General features: G+C 40.0%; 1 protein-coding gene across 1 annotated transcript; it reads right to left on the bottom strand.

The window, feature by feature from the left end:
- Window positions 1–248: 248 nt before the first annotated feature.
- LOC132770803 (vitamin K-dependent protein C-like) lies at window positions 249–17788 on the bottom strand. Its single transcript, XM_060768128.2, has 9 exons — window positions 17688–17788; window positions 17133–17221; window positions 15839–15999; window positions 14118–14142; window positions 12740–12850; window positions 11017–11163; window positions 7586–7680; window positions 3085–3202; window positions 249–1184 (listed from the first exon to the last, which is right to left on the bottom strand). The coding sequence occupies exons 2-9, from the start codon at window positions 17200–17202 to the stop codon at window positions 634–636; spliced, it is 1278 nt and encodes a 425-aa protein (XP_060624111.2). The 5' UTR covers window positions 17203–17221; window positions 17688–17788; the 3' UTR covers window positions 249–633.
- Between the last annotated feature and the right edge of the window lie 1323 nt (window positions 17789–19111).

The raw sequence follows: 19111 nt of genomic DNA on the forward strand, positions 1-19111 counted from the left end.
CTGAAGACCGACAGGTTGCAGGTTCAAATCTGGGAGAGGTGGATGAGCTCCCTCTATCAGCTCCAGCTCCTCATGCGGGGACATGAGAGAAGCCTCCCACAAGGATGATAAAAACATCAAATCATCCGGGCATCCCCTGGGCAACGTCCTTGTAGACAGCCAATTCTCTCACACCAGAAGCGACTTGCAGTTTCTCAAGTAGCTCCTGACATGACAAAAAAAACAAACATTAAAAATATTTTTTTTTCTCTTGCTCATTACATTACCTTTGATGTTTATTAACAGCCACTCCTTCAGGAACTTATTCAGCAACACTGCTTACTGTTAGTTACTTCCTAGCTCTGAGAATAAACTCTTGCTTATCAAAAGAATGGTTTTGGTGGCACAGATCAAAGTTTGCTTAATTCAAAAATCAGGGGAAGAAGGAAGCAGATAGGTTTTCCTTCATGATTTATCGTCTTCTTTCAAGGTACCTCTGTGTACAAGGTGGGGAAACTGATTTATAAAAACAGAACACACAGCACATACTCATTTTGTATATTTTGTATTTATTGGAAACTCAATATCTGTTTTGTTGATTGGTAAATAAATCCCTATTTTTATATTTGTTCTTTAATGTCCTATAGAAAAATCTTAAGTTTTTATTTGCTGGCTGATCCAGTCAAGATAGGAGCTGACTTTAGTGTAGATTCCAAAGTTTTCAGGATTCCCACAGCCCTCTCCCCAACTCACGAGTCCAATTAAGAACCAGGTATCCCTGAACTTTGTGACCATGGGCCCACCGCTGTCTGCATGGCAAGAATCCCGTGTATCTCCCGGTTTTCCTGCACAGAGCATGTTCTCAGAGACATGATTCGACATAGCATTCACACAGTCGTTCCGTGATGCCAAAGGGATTTCAATATAATGAAGAACATGGGAGTAATTCTTGCTGGTGTCTGTGCTCTGGCTGCCCCATCCCGTCACCACGGTTTGCGCCCCTTCTTTCATCAACTCCTGTTCTGCCAGGTTCTTGGAAGGCAGGCAAATGGGCACAATGTACTTGCTGACAATGACGGGGTGCGCTAAGTGCAACAAGGCAATGTCATTGTCAGAGGTGGCCACAGAATAATTTTCATGCAGCAATCGCTTGTCAACATCAATGATCCGCTCACTATCATCTGGTTTCCGACGATGATATTTACCTGTGAGGACAAGGGGAAAAAACAGGGAAAGGGTATTGACTCCTGTTATCTAAGCCAAACTCACTTCTCTCAAAAAAATTAAAAGAACCCTTAAACCAGGCCTGCACAACCTGCGGCCCTTCAGGTGTTTTGGACTTCAGAATTCCTGGCCATTGGAGCATCTGGTTAAAGTTTTTGGGATTTGAAGGCCCAAACACCAAACACCTGGAGGGCCGCAAGTTGTGCAGGCCTGCCTTATGCAAACCTTGGAGGTGAAATATTGGAAATAACTACTTATAGGGATGGTTGGAGTTATTCAACAGGCATGGTTACCTGAATTGAGAGTTCCTGTATCCAGGCATAAAACATTAAGTGAAAACCAGTATCCAAATATGCTAAATTATGTGGCATAATGTAAAATAAACCACGTGTAATTAACGTTTGATCAGCCCACATACTGCCTTGCTGGAGAAAGAAAATATGCCACGCAGATGAACAGTAAAGAACAAGCAGTTTACTCTTCGAAATTCAGAAAAACATATTTACAATCATGTGATCAGTTGCATTGACTCACATAATGTCATTTTATGAGGGATTTACTATTGTCTTTCTTTGTTCATGTGGATAAACTCCTTCAGCAGCTCATGATACAAGAGCACACTTCAAACTCTGTCTCTCTCTGCTTCTCTCTCTGCAAGCACTGAATAGCTTAAGCCTGAATAAAAATGTAACAAATCCAAAAGTCTCAGGCTCAACCAGCTCTTTGGGTGTAGTCTGACCAATCAGTTTGTGCCTCTTATTTTACAGCTGACACACACAAAATGATTTCTTGCATGGTCCAACATACCATTCTGCATTTTTTTTCTGGTAAAGTGTACTTTCTTTTTCCAAAGAAAAAAATCCTGCTGGTTATTTTGGAAGAAAAGACAATCCATCTTCGTCTAAAATTGTTAAACAATAGCAGCAAAGGGTTGTTGTAAGTTTTTCCAGTTGTGTGGCCATGTTCCAGAAGCATTCTCCCCTCACATTTCACCTGCATCTATGGCAGGCATCCTCAGAGGTTGTGAAGTCACCAGAGGTTGTGAGATCACCATAGATGCAGGCGAAATGTTAGGAGAGAATACTTCTGGAACATGGCCATATAGCCCAAAAAACATACAGCAACCTTGTGATTCCGGCCATGAAAGCCTTCGACAATAGCAGCAAAATCAGCAAAACTAATAGAAGGTAAGATTTCACAACAGCAGCCACTGAAGAAACAACCCAATAAAATTAGGGATATGACAGCCTGGGTTCAAGGACATCACCAGGTCCTTGCTAAATAATGGTCCACTTCTTTGTAGTCAGAGAAGAAACGGATTCTTCTAACAGTAAACCATTACAAGAATCAGTTTCTTCTCTGACGACAAAGCTGTCCGGCATAAATAAATTAAGCAACAAGTGAAGTCCTAGACATGAGAATCAAGCAGACATCTTAAATAACAAAACAACATCTTAAAATGAATGATCTGGAAAATGGAAATCACAGATGGAATTTAAAGATTCATGGAATTCAGGAATCAGATGATTGGTTGACCTTATGCCTTCTTTGGAAATATCAGAACAAGACTTTGAATGAGTATACAGATGTGTAAGGCATAAACTATCTCCATAAGGAAGGTCTCTCAATATTACTGCAGTAGTTGCATGCCTTACAGTGAAGGAAAACATTCTAGCAAAAGTGCTCATACTTAAATTAACTTACGCCAGATCTTCCCTGCTGATGTTTCTATTGTATCCCAGCTCAGAAATACTTTTTTTAAAAATAAAGACCATTGGATAGTAGGCATAACAACAGAATCCCTGCCTTATCCTGGCAATTAAGGGCACTGGCTGAGGTGCAAAGTATTAAGAAGGAATGCGGTCGTGTTGATTTTCTTACCAAATTTCAGCCTGATTCTCTGTTCTCTCGCCACACAATGAGCAGCTGTCAGAACCCAGGCAGGGTTGATGAGAACACCACCACACTTAAACTCGCCTCTACTGTCACTCAGCATAACCTACAATGGAAAGGAAGGTAGGAAGAAGGTTTCGGACTTTATTTACATATCATTCACAGTGTACGTTCAGTGTTGCTTGTCTACAACCAGCATCTGATACAGCCTTAGTTGCTGATCAGTATCAAATGATATTTATTTTAAAGGGGGGCATTGGAAAGAATATTCTGAGAACCCTGCTTCCCACAGTAGGGCCACAGGAACTCTTGATGGTGGTAGAAATTGCATTCTTTTTATGCTCTGAAAGCTCTTTCTGCAAAATGAAATATATTTATCCAATATCGGCCAAAATGTTCAAGATCTCTGAACTGAATGTCCAATGTGTTGGAAATCGCAACCTTCCAAGCCTCCACTAACTGTTTGTTAATGTATATAATTGTATGTTTAAAATGCAATGCTATGTGAGGAGAGTATTTCCTGTGTGGAAAGAGTTAACTGTACCATGGAGGGAACGGCATTCCTAGAGAGGTCATAAATCAAAGTGTATAGAGCAATGGACGCAGCATCATACGTCCTATGTCATATGTCACTCTGGAATGCAGGAGGTGTGGACTAGTACTGATAACAGTGTGTTCTTTGTGTTCCCGAAGTAGCTACTGGACAGAGAGGAAGCAGTTTTACGATGTGCTACTGTGTATAGCTGTAAATAAAGTAGTTTATAGCCTAAAGGTGACTGTGATGATCATGCTCCTCGCCTTGCTGTGCAGTCTATGCCACTGACAGTTGTTAGCCTGCATTCTATGTGTATGTTGATTTGTCAGTTTGACTTGTCTCTTGGGAGGTGATATAGATGTGATTGTACTGAGCATGTGTTCAGTTTGCTTTTGGGCTTCAATAAGGTAGATGTATGCTTATGGACTTCAATGAGATAACTTTGGTTCTATTTGGAGGTGGATGTGTGTGCTTAAGGATTTTAGTAAGTACAGATATGCTTAAAGACATTTCAAGACAATATCCCTGTATGGTGAATATGAACCAACAAGTTTGTTAGTAAACAAGATATGTTATTTTTCAAAGAAGACTACCGTATATACTCAAGTATACGCCGACCTGAATAAAAGCCGAGCCACCTAATTTTACCACAAAAAACTAGGAAAATGGATTGACTCGAGTATAAGCCAAGGGTGGGAAATGCAGCAACTAATGGTAAATTTCAAAATAAAAATAGATACCTATAAAATTCCATTAATTGAGCCATCAGTAGGTTAAATGTTTTTGAATATTTATATAAAACTGTCATTTAAGATAAGATTGCTCAACTCTGATTAAACCATTCTGACCTTCTTAAATGTAAATTTGCTTGCGTATCCTTCCAAATAGGATTATTACCTTCCAATAAAGGTGATAGTATTTATAATAATCAAGTAAAATAATGGAAATGAAATATAATAATAATAATAGAGTAAAATAATAAATATAATATTATTATTAATAAAACTTTACTTATATACGCTCTGTCTCCCCTAGAGGGACTCAGAACGGTTTCCAAATAACATCACCGAAACATACAAAGTAAACAGCATAACATAAAATTAACAAAACAACATAAGCATAAAATTATTACAATAACACATGTATATTAAAATAATAATACATTTATTATGCATTTATAACAGAGTAAAATAATAAATAACCTTGACTCGAGTATAAGCCGAGAGAGACCTTTTCAGCCTAAAAACGTCTGAAAAACTAGGCTTATACTCGAGTATATACAGTACTTTGTTTTGTCTCCTGAGTACATGTTTTAAATAAGAGGCTTTTTAGGGAGTGTATATCTTTTTGGGCAATAGCAAATTACAACTCCAAATTCTACTTCAAACAACCATCCTCCCCTAACCAGATATATTTTTGTAGTGGCCTTTCTTTATCCTTGGGCGTTTAAAGACATGGTCCCTCAGTTTAACAGCTGAGCTACCTGTGTGCTATTACAGTAATACTTTACGAATATCACTTGTCTTAAGGTTTGACTTCTAACACGGTCACACCATTCTTTTGACTAGTGGTTTTCAGGTGGTCTCTATGTTCATAGAGATTCACATTTGCTAAACAGAAGTGACATCATTTTACCTTTGCAATAAGGTTATGGTGCACTGGAATTTCCAACAGATTATGGACTTTCCAATACAATGTCTCTGCTTTGGTTTATATTTCAGTCAAGGTCTGCTCATTCTAAAAGAAGTCCTTATTAGCCTTTGGGCAATGTTCTATTTTGTTTCTTACAACAATCAGTATGCTGTTGTGTTAACTTATTTAAACTTTGAGCCAAATAGTGTTTCCACTATATTCCTATTGCCCACATGGGTTCAAATAGAGGTGAACTGTCGGGTTACAGATTCCCAAACCCATTGTTAAGATGATTGATATTAATAGGGAGCAGAAGCATTTGAAAAACATGGAACTATGCTGAAAACTCCATTGTATGTAAGTATAGTATCTAGGCATATTCTTGGGGGGGGGGGGGCACGGAAAGAGCCTCCTCAAAGACCGAGTAAATACAGTTGGGCGTCACCTAGACAATGTTCTTGTAAACGGCTAATCTTTCCAACCCAAAAGCATTGCTTTACAACATTCTATGCAATGTTTTTGACACGATAGATAGATAGATAGATAGATAGATAGATAGATAGATAGATAGATAGATAGATAGATGTGTGTGTGTGTGTGTATAGAGAGAGAGGTATAGGTATAGGTAAAGGTTGTCTCCTGACATTAAATCTAGTCGTGTCTGACTCTGGGGGTCGGTCCTCATCTCCATTTCTAAGCTGAAGAGCCGGCATTGTTCGTAGACACCTCCAAGGTCATGTGGCCAGTATGACTGCATGGAGCGCCATTACCTTCTTGCCATAGCGGTATCAATTGATCTACTCACATTCGCATATTTTCAAACTGCTAGGCTGGCAGAAGCTGGGGCTGATAGCGGAAGCTCATACCGCACCCCCGATTCAAACCTGCGACCTTTCGGTCACAAGCTCAGCGGCTCAGTGGTTTAATCCACTGCGCCACCTGGGGCTCCAATATATATATATATATATATATATATATATATGGGGGGCATATGCTGGGATTTTATTCCATGACTCCCTATAAATACCAAAATCAATTACCATTATATACAATAATGGTATATGCAGTGCAATGATGTCCCTTATATAAAATGGGGAAAAAATCAAGCTTTGGAATATTTGGAAGCCATTGAGGATTGAATCCATGGATGCAGAATCCAGGACCAAACTGTAATTCTGAGATGGTCTTGCAGCTGGCAGCAAGATATAGATGATGTTTACATTATATTAGCATGGGACTTAAGAGATCGTAATTATACTCAGTGATATAGTCCTTGAAGTGAAATCTCCAAGTAGAGTTCAAAAATGCAGGCAGCTGTTTTGATCTATATTAACAACAAGAAAAAGTGATCTAGCAGCTTTGTACGCCAACAAGAATAGGGTGCTTTTAAAAAAAAATATCTCAAGTTAATGAGCACTATAAAGTGAGGTGGATGAGAACTGGCCTAGTGGCATCCACATGATGCAGAACAAGGTCGCTTAAAGGCACTTTCCCCCACATTAGCCAAAGTTGGGGGATGTTCTGAAGTTTTCCCAATTCTTTGGAGCAATTCTGCACTTCAGGGATGTGTAAATGGTTGGGTTGATCCTGAATCACAGTTGTCCCTATTGTTTACATGTCCATTCTGCTTTCTTTAAGCTCCATGTCACAGGGACAGGGGGATGGCACCTACCTTAGTGGTCCTGTTGTTGTAGTGGCCATGAAGCCACAAAGTGCTCTAGCCATTCTGGGGTGCCATTGCTAATGTTTGCAAGGGTGCCCATGAAATTCAGTGGTGGGCCATTTCTCTTTCCCGCTTCCAATGAAGCTGCCATTCAGGCTGGCATGTCCACACCAGCCCCGGAGGTTCCTCCCCATGTAAATGTGCCCTAAGTCAACCCCAAATGCTTTGAATTACAATAAGCACAACTTACAACAGCACACTATTGCTGGGATCAGTTTTCCCTGTAGCTGCTGTGTGGATTGGAACTAAACCCAAAAAGGAACAGGGGATCACAGATGACATCATGATCCATACTTATAAAATAATCCTGGGGCTTTGTGCTCTGAACTTGGCTGTGTCACTCCACTGGAAACATGTACAAAAATACAGACTTCCTTCATCAGTGGGGATAACTGGTATGTATGCACTGCAGTATGTGAAACCAAATGTATTTATCTGTAAGTGAACAACCTTGTCTTCTGCTTAGAATATTTCAGCATATTATTTAGCCATGAAAGTCTGAAATAGAAGGATTTGTTTTCTGCTAATACTTGGCAAAAGGGAAATCATTTCAGTGGAAGTTATTTTTCAGTTTGGGTGAGTGTGTCATAAGTCTTTACCTGCCAAGGGCTATCTCCTTTTCTTCCAGGTCTACCTCCAATTACTTTAGCAATTTTTGCTTTATTTTCGACAACTCTTCCACAAGGAAACTCCACTGGAAGGGAGAAAAAAGACAACAAGTTTTGTTGTCAAAGGTTTTCATGGCCGGAATCACTGGGGTGCTGTGAGTTTTCCGGACTGTATGGCTATGTTCCAGAAGCATTCTCTCTTGACATTTCATCCATATCTATAGGACCCCCCCCCCCCCCCCGGTGGCACAGTGGGTTAAACCCTTGTGTCGACAGGACTGAAGAACGTCTGGTTCAAATCTGGGGAGAGTGCGGATGAGTTCCCTCTGTCAGCCCCAGCTTCCTATGCGGGGACATGAGAGAAACCTCCCACAAGGATGATAAAGCATCAAAACATCCGGGCGTCTCCTGAGCAATGTCCTTGCAGACAGCCAATTCCCTCACACTAGAAACGACTTGCAGTTTTTCAAGTCGCTCCTGACATGAAAAAAACAAACAAACAACCACCCATATCTATGGCAGGCATCCTCAGAAGTTGTGAGGTTTATTGAAGACTATGCAAGTGGGGTTTATATATCTGTGGAATATCCAAGGTGGGAGAAAGAACTCTTGTCTGTTTGAGGCACGTGTGAATGTTGCAATTGATCACCTTGATTAGCTTTGAATAGCCTTTTAGCTTCAAAGCTTGGCTCACAAACTCTGAGGATGCCTGCCATAGATGTGGGTGAAATGTCAGGAGATAATGCTTCTGGAACATGACCAAACAGCCCGCAAAACTCACAGCAACACAATGAGTTTTTATATAGCAAGGCCTATTCCATTTCTATGACTTTTGTTATTGTTGTTATGTGTCTCCAAGTCAACTTGACTTATCATACGATTTTCTTTGCAATATTTACTCAGGGGTTTTTGCCACTGCCTTCCTCTTAGCGTTGTCCAAGGTCACCCAGTGAGTTTCCACGGCTGAGGATTTGAACCCTGCTCTCCCAGAATCCTAGTCCACATTGTACTTCATAGGTCCAAAGACTAAGCTGCTCTTCAGTTTACATCAAATAAATAAAATTTCTCCAAATATATGAATAAACATTACATAATTTTAATGAAATCATTCAAAACTATTTTATATTTAGATTTCTGCTGAAAATGCCATGAATTCTGCAACCTGTCTTATTTCCAGTTTTTTATCAGCTCAAGTTTAGAGAAATCCCACAAATGTTATTTTTTATAGTTAATTTTTAGGAATACCATTAAATTGTCTTTTAAAGCAGGCATATATAAATAAATATGAATGAGTGAATATTAGATAGACACCATTACAAGTGGGGAAACGTTATGTTTTTACCCCTTTTGGTTTTTGTTCCAAGTTGTTCCCAAATTATGGTGACCATATCACGGAGTCTCCTGTAAACAATTAGTTCAGAGGGTATTTGCCTTTGCCTTCTTCTGAGGCGGAGAGAGCAAGACTTGCCTTAGGTTGCTCAGTGCAGGGATTTGAATTCTGGTCTTCAGAATCATAGTCCAACATTCAAACCACTATATCAGAAAAGGTTGAATCAGAGGCTGGATCTACACTGGCCCTGATCCCAGATAATCTGCTTATCCCAGTGTAGACTCATATAATCCAGTTCAAATCAGATAATCTGAAATCATAATCCTGGGATATAGAGCAATGTCGATCCAGCCTGGGGCCATATAATTCAGATTCTCTGATTTGAACTGGATATGAGTCTATACTGTCATATAATCCAGTTCAAAGCAGATAATCTGGATTTTATATGAAAGTGGGGATGGGGCCTAAGAGGATAGATTTTCACTATTTAGGGTCCTTAATAGTATTAACATATCTGCTTCATGGCAAAGACAACAGAACATGGCCTTTATGTGACTGGTGGGAACAAGAGACAGGGCCTTCTCAGTGGTGGCCCCTCAGCTGTGGAATTCCTTCCCTAGGGATATTAAACAAGCCACCCCACCTGAACTTGTATAAGAAAGTAAAAATGTGGCTTTTTGATCAAGCCTTTGTGCAATAGATAAATACGATCTTTTGAAATAGATCTTGTGCAATAGATAAATATGGAATTATGTGCAATGACTATGACTTTGAATAATGTGGTTAACAGCGAAGGCATTGTTTTATATGTTTTAATATATTTTATATGTTTTAATGTATTTTATAAATGTTTTTAATTATATATTGATTTTGAAGGCATCGAATAGTTGCCTAAGTGTAAGCTGCCTTGGGTCCCCTCAGAGGTAGTGAAAGGTGGGATAGAAATGTAAATAAATAATAAATAAATAATCATGAAGAGAGAAGGCCACCTCTAAAAGAAGTAGTCATGTTATAGGAAGCCAATGTGGTACAGTGGTTTGAGTATTGTACCAGGACTTTTGAGACCACTGGGTTTGACCTTAGAGGCCATGGAGGCCCACTGAGTGACTTCGGGCAAGTCATGCTTTCTCAGCCTATATTATTTATTTATTTATTTATTTACTGTATTTGTATACTGCCTTTCTCAGCCTATCGGCGACTCAAGGCGGTTTCCAACAAAACAGTATACATAATATCATAATACAGATTAAAACATTAAAACAGTATAAAACACAACAAAGGCAATAAAAAACAACATCACCAGCATCTCCTTATTATCAAGCATTGTCCAGTTTCATCGTCAAGTTGTTAGATTTCCTATATCAATTACTCTGCATTTGTAAACACTTGCCCCAATAGCCATGTTTTAACTTGCCTCCGAAACGTTAAGAGGGAGGGAGGGAGCAGATCTATTCTTCCCAGGGGGGGCATTCCATAGCCTAGGGGCCACCGCTGAGAAGGCCCTGTCTCTCGTCCCCGCCAGACATACTTGTGACGAAGGCAGGACTGAGAGCAGGGCCTCCCCGGTCCTTGATGGTTCATAAGGGGAGATGCGTTCGGACAGGTAAGTCAGGCCAGAACTGTTTAAGCTAGCCTTAGGGAAAGAATCACAATGTGGTGCAGTGTTCCCTCTCTACTTCGCGGTTCGCTTTTTGCGGACTCGCTGTTTCGCGGGTTTTTGCCTCCCAGTTTATGAATGGTTGCTGACCCAGAGCGATGTTCTAATCCCACCTCCTGGCAACGATGGAGTGTGGAAGGGAGAGAGGCAGCCAATCAAGAGAGATTGCAAAGCAAAGCAGAGATAGCTAGAAAAAAAAGTGTGTGGTGCCTTTAAATCTCTCCTCACTTCTGCCTCACCCTCGGAACACAATATACATATATAGCATCCCTACTTCGCGGATTTTCACATTTTGCAGGTGGTCCTGGAACGTAACACCTGCGATAAGCGAGGGAACACTGTAACTGTACTATAGTATAACGTTGATACTTCTTTTGTGAAAAGCCTCAAATAAAAGTCAAGGTTCGTCTCAGCCTTTGGCCCTGCTTTTCTTACCATCAGGTTCACAAGAGGTATGATTATTAGACCGTCGGTATCCTGAAGCGCAGCTACAGTAACGGTATTTCTCATTGCTTGTTTGGACCTCATTACAAAAATGTTCACATCCCCCATTGTCAATGGAACAGTTGTCATACATGACCTCTGGGCAGCAAAAGAAATAGCACAGAGAATGAAAATGGGCAAAATAATATCCCCTAGCAATCCATTCAAAACATACAACTTCTTTAAAGCTGTGCAGAAAAGGCTGCATCTGAAGGCCTGCCTTACTCCTCCACTTGTCCCTTAGGTCTATTATGGCATCTTACTTGTTGAGCATCCCTGATCCCAAATTCTGAAATACAAAATGGTCCACATGGGTGGCTGAGATAAGGAGATTTTAGTTTTCTGGTTTAACATTAATTTTATGTTTAGGCTTAAGTCTCATCTCTAAGATATCTCATTATGTATATATAGGAAAAACCTAGGAAAAAAAATCTAAAATCCCAAACATATTTGGTTTGAAAAAATGCCTCACATAAATGACTCGGTTCTCTGCGTTGGATGCAAGATGCACACTAAATGGAATAATAGGTCATATAAGTCTTCAAATATAGTTTGTCAGTGCATTTTAGATCAATGTGTTGTCAAAGGCTTTTATGGCCAGAACCACTGAGTTGCAGTGAGTTTGGCCATGTTCCAGAAGCATTCTCTCCTGACATTTCGCCTAAATCCATGGCAGGCATCCTCAGAGGTTGTGAAGTCTGTTAGAAACTAGGCAAGTGAGGTTTATATATATGTGTAAGGTCCAGAGTGGGAGAGAGAACTCTTTCCTGTTGGAGGCAAGTGTGAATGTTTCAGTTGGCCCCCACAAAGTTATTCAATGCTAATCAAGGTGGCCAATTGCAACATTCACATGCCTAGTTTCCAACAGACTTCACAACCTCTGAGGATGCCTGCCATAGATTTAAGCGAAATGTCAAGAGAGAATGGGTTGTTGTAGGTTTTTTCGGGCTATATGGCCATAGTCTAGAGGCATTCTCTCCTGACGTTTCGCCTGCATCTATGGCAAGCATCCTCAGAGGTAGTGAGGTCTGTTGGAACTGGGGAAAAGGGGTTTATATATCTGTGGAATGACCAGGGTGAGACAAAGGAGAGAATGTTTCTGGAACATGGCCATACATCCCGGAAACCTCACTGCAACCTGTTTTACATCAGATATACAGAACAGAAATATTTGACATTACCACTATGGCCTTCAACAATCATAATCCCTTTGGCATTTTAGTGAGTACAACAAATTTACTCAATATCTCTTAAATGGATCTATACCCCAGGATCTAATCACAGATTATCTGACAACATAGACTCACATAATCCAGTTCAAATCAAAATAGTCTGGTATCAGATCCTGGGATATAGGGCAGTGAAGAACCAAGACTGAGAACAAGTTCATTTGCTACTAGTGCTGGATTGGAGCCAGTGTGATGTTAATTATAATTGGCGTTAGCAGTATGGTGTTTCCTCACTCTCCAATCCATTTCCCAGGGACAGGTTAACTCTCCTGTATCCCCATAGTCTTCTCATGATGGAAATTGATTATATTTTCCAATGGCTGAATTTTCCTAGAGCTTTAAACAAATGGAGCAGAGTGTTTATCTTTAAGTAGTCTCCATCTGATCTTGAAGCGACATTAAAAACTCTCACCCCATGGCACCACAATAATTGAGAACAGCGTTACCATTTTGGCACAGCTGCCCCTCCCAGCCTTTGTTACAAATGCAGTCGTATCGGCCGATGCCATCCTGACAGACTCCGTTGGAACATGGGACGGATTCACACATGTCTCCATCTGAAAACACATTTGCAAGTTAGCCAAGATCATTTGCCATATGTGTAAGAGAAAAATTAACTACGCATTGTGTTGTTGAAGGCTTTATTAGCCAGAATAATTAGGTTGCTATGAGTTTTCTGGGCTGGATGGCCATGTTCCAGAAGGATTCTGTCCTGATGTTTCACCACATCTATGGCAGGCATCCTCAGAGGATGCCTGTCATAGATGTGGGTGAAACATCAGGAGAGAATTCTTTTGGAACATGGCCATCCAGCCCAGAAAACTCACAGCAACCCAGTAACTACACATTTTCTTTGTACTCTTAGCTGCTGAGGAGTTTCTTTTTTTTTGGGGGGGGGGGCATTTGGGAGCAAACATAATTTTTGGAAACACTCCTTATTGTACTTAAATTCCTTCATGCACTCAAAATTAACAGAAGTAGTAGCCCTGAAACAGAGAGTTGCTTGAGATAATGAAGAACTTTAGAACGCAACCTTGAATCAAATTTACAGGAATCAAAAGGTACATCTATACTGTAGAATTAATGCCGCTTGGCACTCCTTTATGGTACTGTGGATTGTGGAAGTTGTAGCAGAGGGGCTGTGGCGCATTAGTTGGTAGCCAGCTGCATTAAATCACTACTGACCGAGAGGTTATAAGTTCGAAGCCAGCCGACCATTAATAGTCTAGCTTGCTGTAACCTATGCAACCCGAAAGATAGTTGCCTCTCTCAAGTAGGAAATTTAGGTACTGCTATATGCAGGGTGGCTAATTTAACTAATTTATGACTCCATAAAACCTTCCAGGAGCATGCGGAAGAATGAGGAAGTACTCTATCAAAGGACTCGGTGACACAAGTAGACAGTGAACTGGACGCTCCCTCTGTGGCCAGAATTGAGCATACTCTTATGAAGCCGGCAAAGCTGGAATGTTAAATTGCCTCTGTGTCTGTCTATAGATGTTGTATGTCTAATGGCATTGGATGTTTGCCATGTATATGTGAATTGTAATCCGCCCTGAGTCCCCTGTGGGGTGAGATAGGCGGAATATACATTAAGTAAGTAAGTAAATAAATAAATAAATAATTTTGTTGCTGCTATGGCTAAAAAAGTAGGAGAAGACCTTGCCAGCTTTCACACCTTCTGCCTACCTACACTGTGTAATACAGATCATAGTAACAATCTGTTAATTTTTCCCTATAAGCACAACATCTGATTGGTGAAAGGAGAGAGAAGGTATAGAAGTATCAGCATTTCAAAGAATGACAGAACATAAATTTACTTACCAAAATATTTTGTCCAAAAACTTAACTGTGAAGAAACACAATCTTAGTTAAAATTGAAAACAAGACTCTTCCCACAATGTGCCAAACCACTTTTGGGTATAGAAGGTAAACATTATTTCAAATTAAAAAAAACATTTTAAAAAGTTATAGCACTTTTAAGCCATTTTAAATGCCATGGCTTTACCCATGGAATAATGGGAGTTGTACTTTGTAAAAGGCCTTCTCTACTACAGAGTTCTAGTACACACTCCTAATGTAGCAAAGTCCTAAAGCAAATATAAGATATAGATGATACATTGATAACACATACCTAGCATGGGCATGGGCAAACTTTGGCCCTCCAGGTGTTTTGGACTACAACTCGCGCAATTCCTAACAGACTTTCGGATTCCAGGGTCTACATGGAAGCAATATGTACACTTTTTCCACCTTTGCTATAAAAAGTCTGTTTTCAAATATATGTCTGGAGAAAAAAAATAGCCTGTCTATGGAAGGCCACCAGACAAGGAACCAGCCGTCTTCTGAGGAAAGGACTTCCCTGGAGACATGCCCGTGACTGCTGTGGAACCAAGAGCAGGACACCCCCTAACTTTTTTTAGAGGTTTCATAAGGCTTATATGGAAGTCTAGTCTTGAGATATGTAGAGCTTTGAAGATTGTAAGCTTTGAATTTTATTTGAAAATAGACAAATTCTTAATGGGCAATAACTGTGAATTGAGTTACTAGTTGGATGTGTCATTGCCATTCAACCATTGTGCATTATATACTGTTATCAACCAGCCAACCTCAGGGTCATCCCATCCAAATAAGTAATCCAAGAAACTCCTTGGGTGGCAAGTTTTGGATGGTAATTTAGCAGCATGCTCCTTGAGAAGACCAACAGATACATTGCCATTGAAATCTGATTCTAAGAGATGGCGGGGCATCCACAGCAGGATTTAAAGATGAGCTTAAAGATACCCTTAAAAACTGTGGCATAGACATCAGGAAGTCCTGACCTTTGAGCGCTCAAACTGGAGGTCAGCTGTAACCAGCAGTGATGTGGAATTCAAAGAGGCATGAATGGAGGGTGAAAAGGGGAAATGTGCCAGGAGAGAGGTGCATCAAGCCAACCCTGACCAGGACCACCTTTCATCTGGAAGCCAATGCCCTCACTGTTGAAAAACATGCGGATCAAGAAAAGCGCTCCACAATCATCCACGTATGTACCATCAAGACACTTGGAAGGCCATCGAACAAGGGTTCATGTAAGAAAGTATGCAAGCCATCTACAGCAGGGTGTCCCCCACTCTTCCAACCAAATGCTGGAAGTAGATGTTTGACCAGTTGCTTTATGTAGATGTTTGACCAGTTGCTTTATGTAGCTGTTTGACCAGTTGCTTTATGTAGGGATTTTTTTTTTGTCGTGTCAGGAGCAACCGCTCCTGTTGTGAGAGAATTGGCCGTTTGCAAGGACGTTGCCCAGGGGATGCCTGGATGATTATTGATGTTTTATCATCTTTGTGGGAGGCTTCTCTCATGTCCCCGCATGAGGAGCTGGAGCTAATAGAGGGAGCTCATCCGCCTCTCCCCGGATTCGAACCTGCGACCTGTCGGTCTTCAGTCCTGCCGGCACAGTGCTTTAACCCACTGTGCCACCGGGGGCTCCCAGTGTAGGGAATGTACTGGAATGAACTGTGACTCCGCTCCCCCCCCTCCCCCCATCTTCCACAATAACTTACAGTGGCTTCATGACTTTCAAATATCTCACGGGCTTCCTCAAAATCACAGTGTTCCTCCACGCATTCCCGCTCCAATGAGCCTGGCTTTAATTCTTCTAAGAAAGTATTGGCTCGCTTCTGGATCTTTAGCACTTGGTTTGCCTCTTGGCTGCTGTAAAAGACTTTTGGGAAAGGGGAAACATTCATATCGGCTATTAGAGGTATCACTAAGCTACCCGCAAAGACCTTTTTCAGATGGGGTATAAATGGAGCCACTAGGATCAGGGGACAGGTTTTAAAAGACTAAATACCTAGACTCACTGAACTCTGAAATGGATAAAACCCATGTAGAGTTTAGCTATTGGTGCCGTTGCTATGTTAAATGTCAAAGGAAGAATTTTGCCTCGCAACAAACAGCATTTTTTGTGAGATTCCACCTGAATATTAGGAAGAACTTCCTGACTGTGAGAGCTGTTCAGCAGTGGAATTTTCTGCCTCAGAGTGTGGTGGAGGTTCCTTCCTTGAAGGTTTTTAAGCAGAGGCTGGATGGCCATCTGTCAGGGGTGCTTCGAATGTGATTTTTCTGCTTCTTGACAGTGGGTTGGACTCGATGGCCCACGAGGTCTCTTCCAACTCTACGCTTCCATTATTGTGCTTTGGGTTGCTGTGAATTTTCTGGGCTGTATGGCCATGTTCCAGAAGCATTCTCTCCTGACGTTTCACCCACATCTATGGCTATAATGCCAAAGCGATTATTATTGTTGTGGGCCATAGTGGTAATGTCGAAGATATCTGTTCTGTATATCTGATCTAAAATAGGTTGCTGTGAGTTTTCCAGGCTGTATGGCCATGTTTCAGAAGCATTCTCTCCTGACATTTCACTCACATCTATGGCAGGCATCCTCAGAGGTTGTGAGACTGTTGGAAATTAAGCAAGTGAGGTTTATATATCTGTGGAATGTCCAGAGTGGGGGAAAGACCTCTTGTCTGTTGTAGGCAAGTGTGAATGTTGCAACTGGCCACCTTGATTAGCATTGAATGGCCTTGCAGCTTCAGTATTATTTTGCAATGATAAATAAATATAATTATTGCACTCCACTCCTTTCACACGAGAGGGTTGCAGCAACACTCTTAATTCTATTATGTCAATAAAAACTGTTCCCAACAGCAGTTTCTGAATAATCTATTCAATATGTATATACAAAGACACTGGATCCCGGAACTTATGATATTAATATTATACCATTAAATATGCAATGACTCACAAGATGTAGCATTTATTAGATAAAAGTAATACAAGAAATAAGGATTGTACCTGATGTTTTATGCTCATTAGATGCTATGAAGGCAGATGAAAACACCAAAAGGGAAATTAGCCTCCACATTGCAAAATAGGTCGTACGCCTAAGGAAATAACCACCAAGAATGAACAATTTGTTATTAGTAAATTTTATGTTCTCACACCCTTTAAAAATGTTTATTTTTATTAAGATTTAATGAAACTCATTCCAAGATTTGTAACTGCTCGTTTACATGAGCTTATGAAATGGATGAAACCCATGTAGAGTTTAGCTATTGGTGTCGTTGCTATGTTATATGCACATGGCTGCATATTTATATAAGTTTTTACCCCACCCAATAGACATTGGAGGTCAACTGACTGTCATGCGCAGTTGTATTCTCAAAGTACAATATACTACATAATGATATACTTTTAAATACAGTGAGGATTCTCTTACCAGCTCTCCCATCATTATATTTTTCACTGTTTTTATTACTTCTCTTCACTTTTGGCTGCATTCAATTTATATTAAGGATTTTAAAAAGGAGAATTAGGCCTAAAACCACCACTGTCTTCCCAAAGACTTACTGTTTTTTCCCGGTGGATCAGTTGTCTACTCTTCCGCCATCAAGCCTGGAGGACACTAGTTAATCCATAACCTCAAATATTTACTCAGGGAGACACACTCAGAGCCTTCCCTTCAGTTAAACAAAAACTGCTTCTATAAGATTCTCACTTATTTTCTTCTTTAGTTGTCCAATGTCTACTTGAAATAAAGCTTTCAGCTCTGCTTAAAATCCTCAGGGATATCTTGAAGATCTCCTCTTTAATAAACAATAGGACTCCATCCAGTTTATTTCCATGTTGAGAGTATTTACAAGGAAAATAGGAAGCTTTTATTGCATCCGCACACTGCCTCATTCATGGAGGGATGTATGTTCGTTCCATAACTTTCCAGTGGTTTTTCCATTGTGCTTCAGTCTCCCCCCCCCCCCCCCTCCTTACTATTACACAATGCCATTCTGGCAACACTAGGTATTTTGTTTAATCATATTAGGGCTGAGAACCTTCTTTCTTAAATAATCAAATTCTTTAGGATCCTTTCTCCGTCCAGCCAAGCAATAACAAGTTGAAGAGACCACAAGGAAGCACGCAAGAGCTTTAACTAATGCTTACGTATTTTCCCAAGGCATCCCAGTGATTCTATCTTTCTATCTATCTATCTATCTATCTATCTATCTATCTATCTATCTTATAAATGGTTACAGAGCAATTTGATTTAGTTTCCTGTTAAAATACCCAGAACATTGGCCAATACACATTTTGGTGCCTCAAATGTTAGACCTGTGTCTGGGTGTATTTTATCTGATTCCAAAATAAAATTTAAAAAATGGCACCAGTTTCCTCCTATCCGCTCTAGTTTTTGAGATACAAAACATATGTCATATAACACTTTTTACTCTGCTCACCCATAAAAAATCAGAGTATTTTAATGTAGTGTTTAAATTAATATAATTTAAGCATGAAGGAAAAGTATCATACATGAAAATAAAAAGTATGCTATATGAAAATCAAATTTGTTCATACCAAAAGAACATTTTTATGATACAAACTTTTTATTATAAATTCAACCATATCTAAAACATTACAGCTAATGTTGTCGATTTATGATACCATCTTTCTATTATAAATTCAACCATATCTAAAACATTAGAGCGAATGTAGTCTATCCAATGCAGTTTTCTGAATCAGCATCCCAACCCACCCCAGAAACAGGCCAAAAAACCAAGATACCTAGTTCTTTTTTGTGGGCTGTTATCAATGTTTAATTGTATCTGACTTTAGATTTATTATAAGATGCCTTGTTGTGGGGAGGGTACGATAGAATTACAATAACATAAAATTAATACTCTGACTTAATTATGAGATTGATCTATATCTATCTGGACTGCTCTCACCTTCTTTGGCATCTTTTGCCTTCAAAGTACAGTAGAGTCTCGCTTATCCAACCT

The sequence above is a fragment of the Anolis sagrei genome, chromosome 3 (genome assembly GCF_037176765.1).
Source record: "Anolis sagrei isolate rAnoSag1 chromosome 3, rAnoSag1.mat, whole genome shotgun sequence".
NCBI classification, from domain to species: domain Eukaryota; kingdom Metazoa; phylum Chordata; class Lepidosauria; order Squamata; family Dactyloidae; genus Anolis; species Anolis sagrei.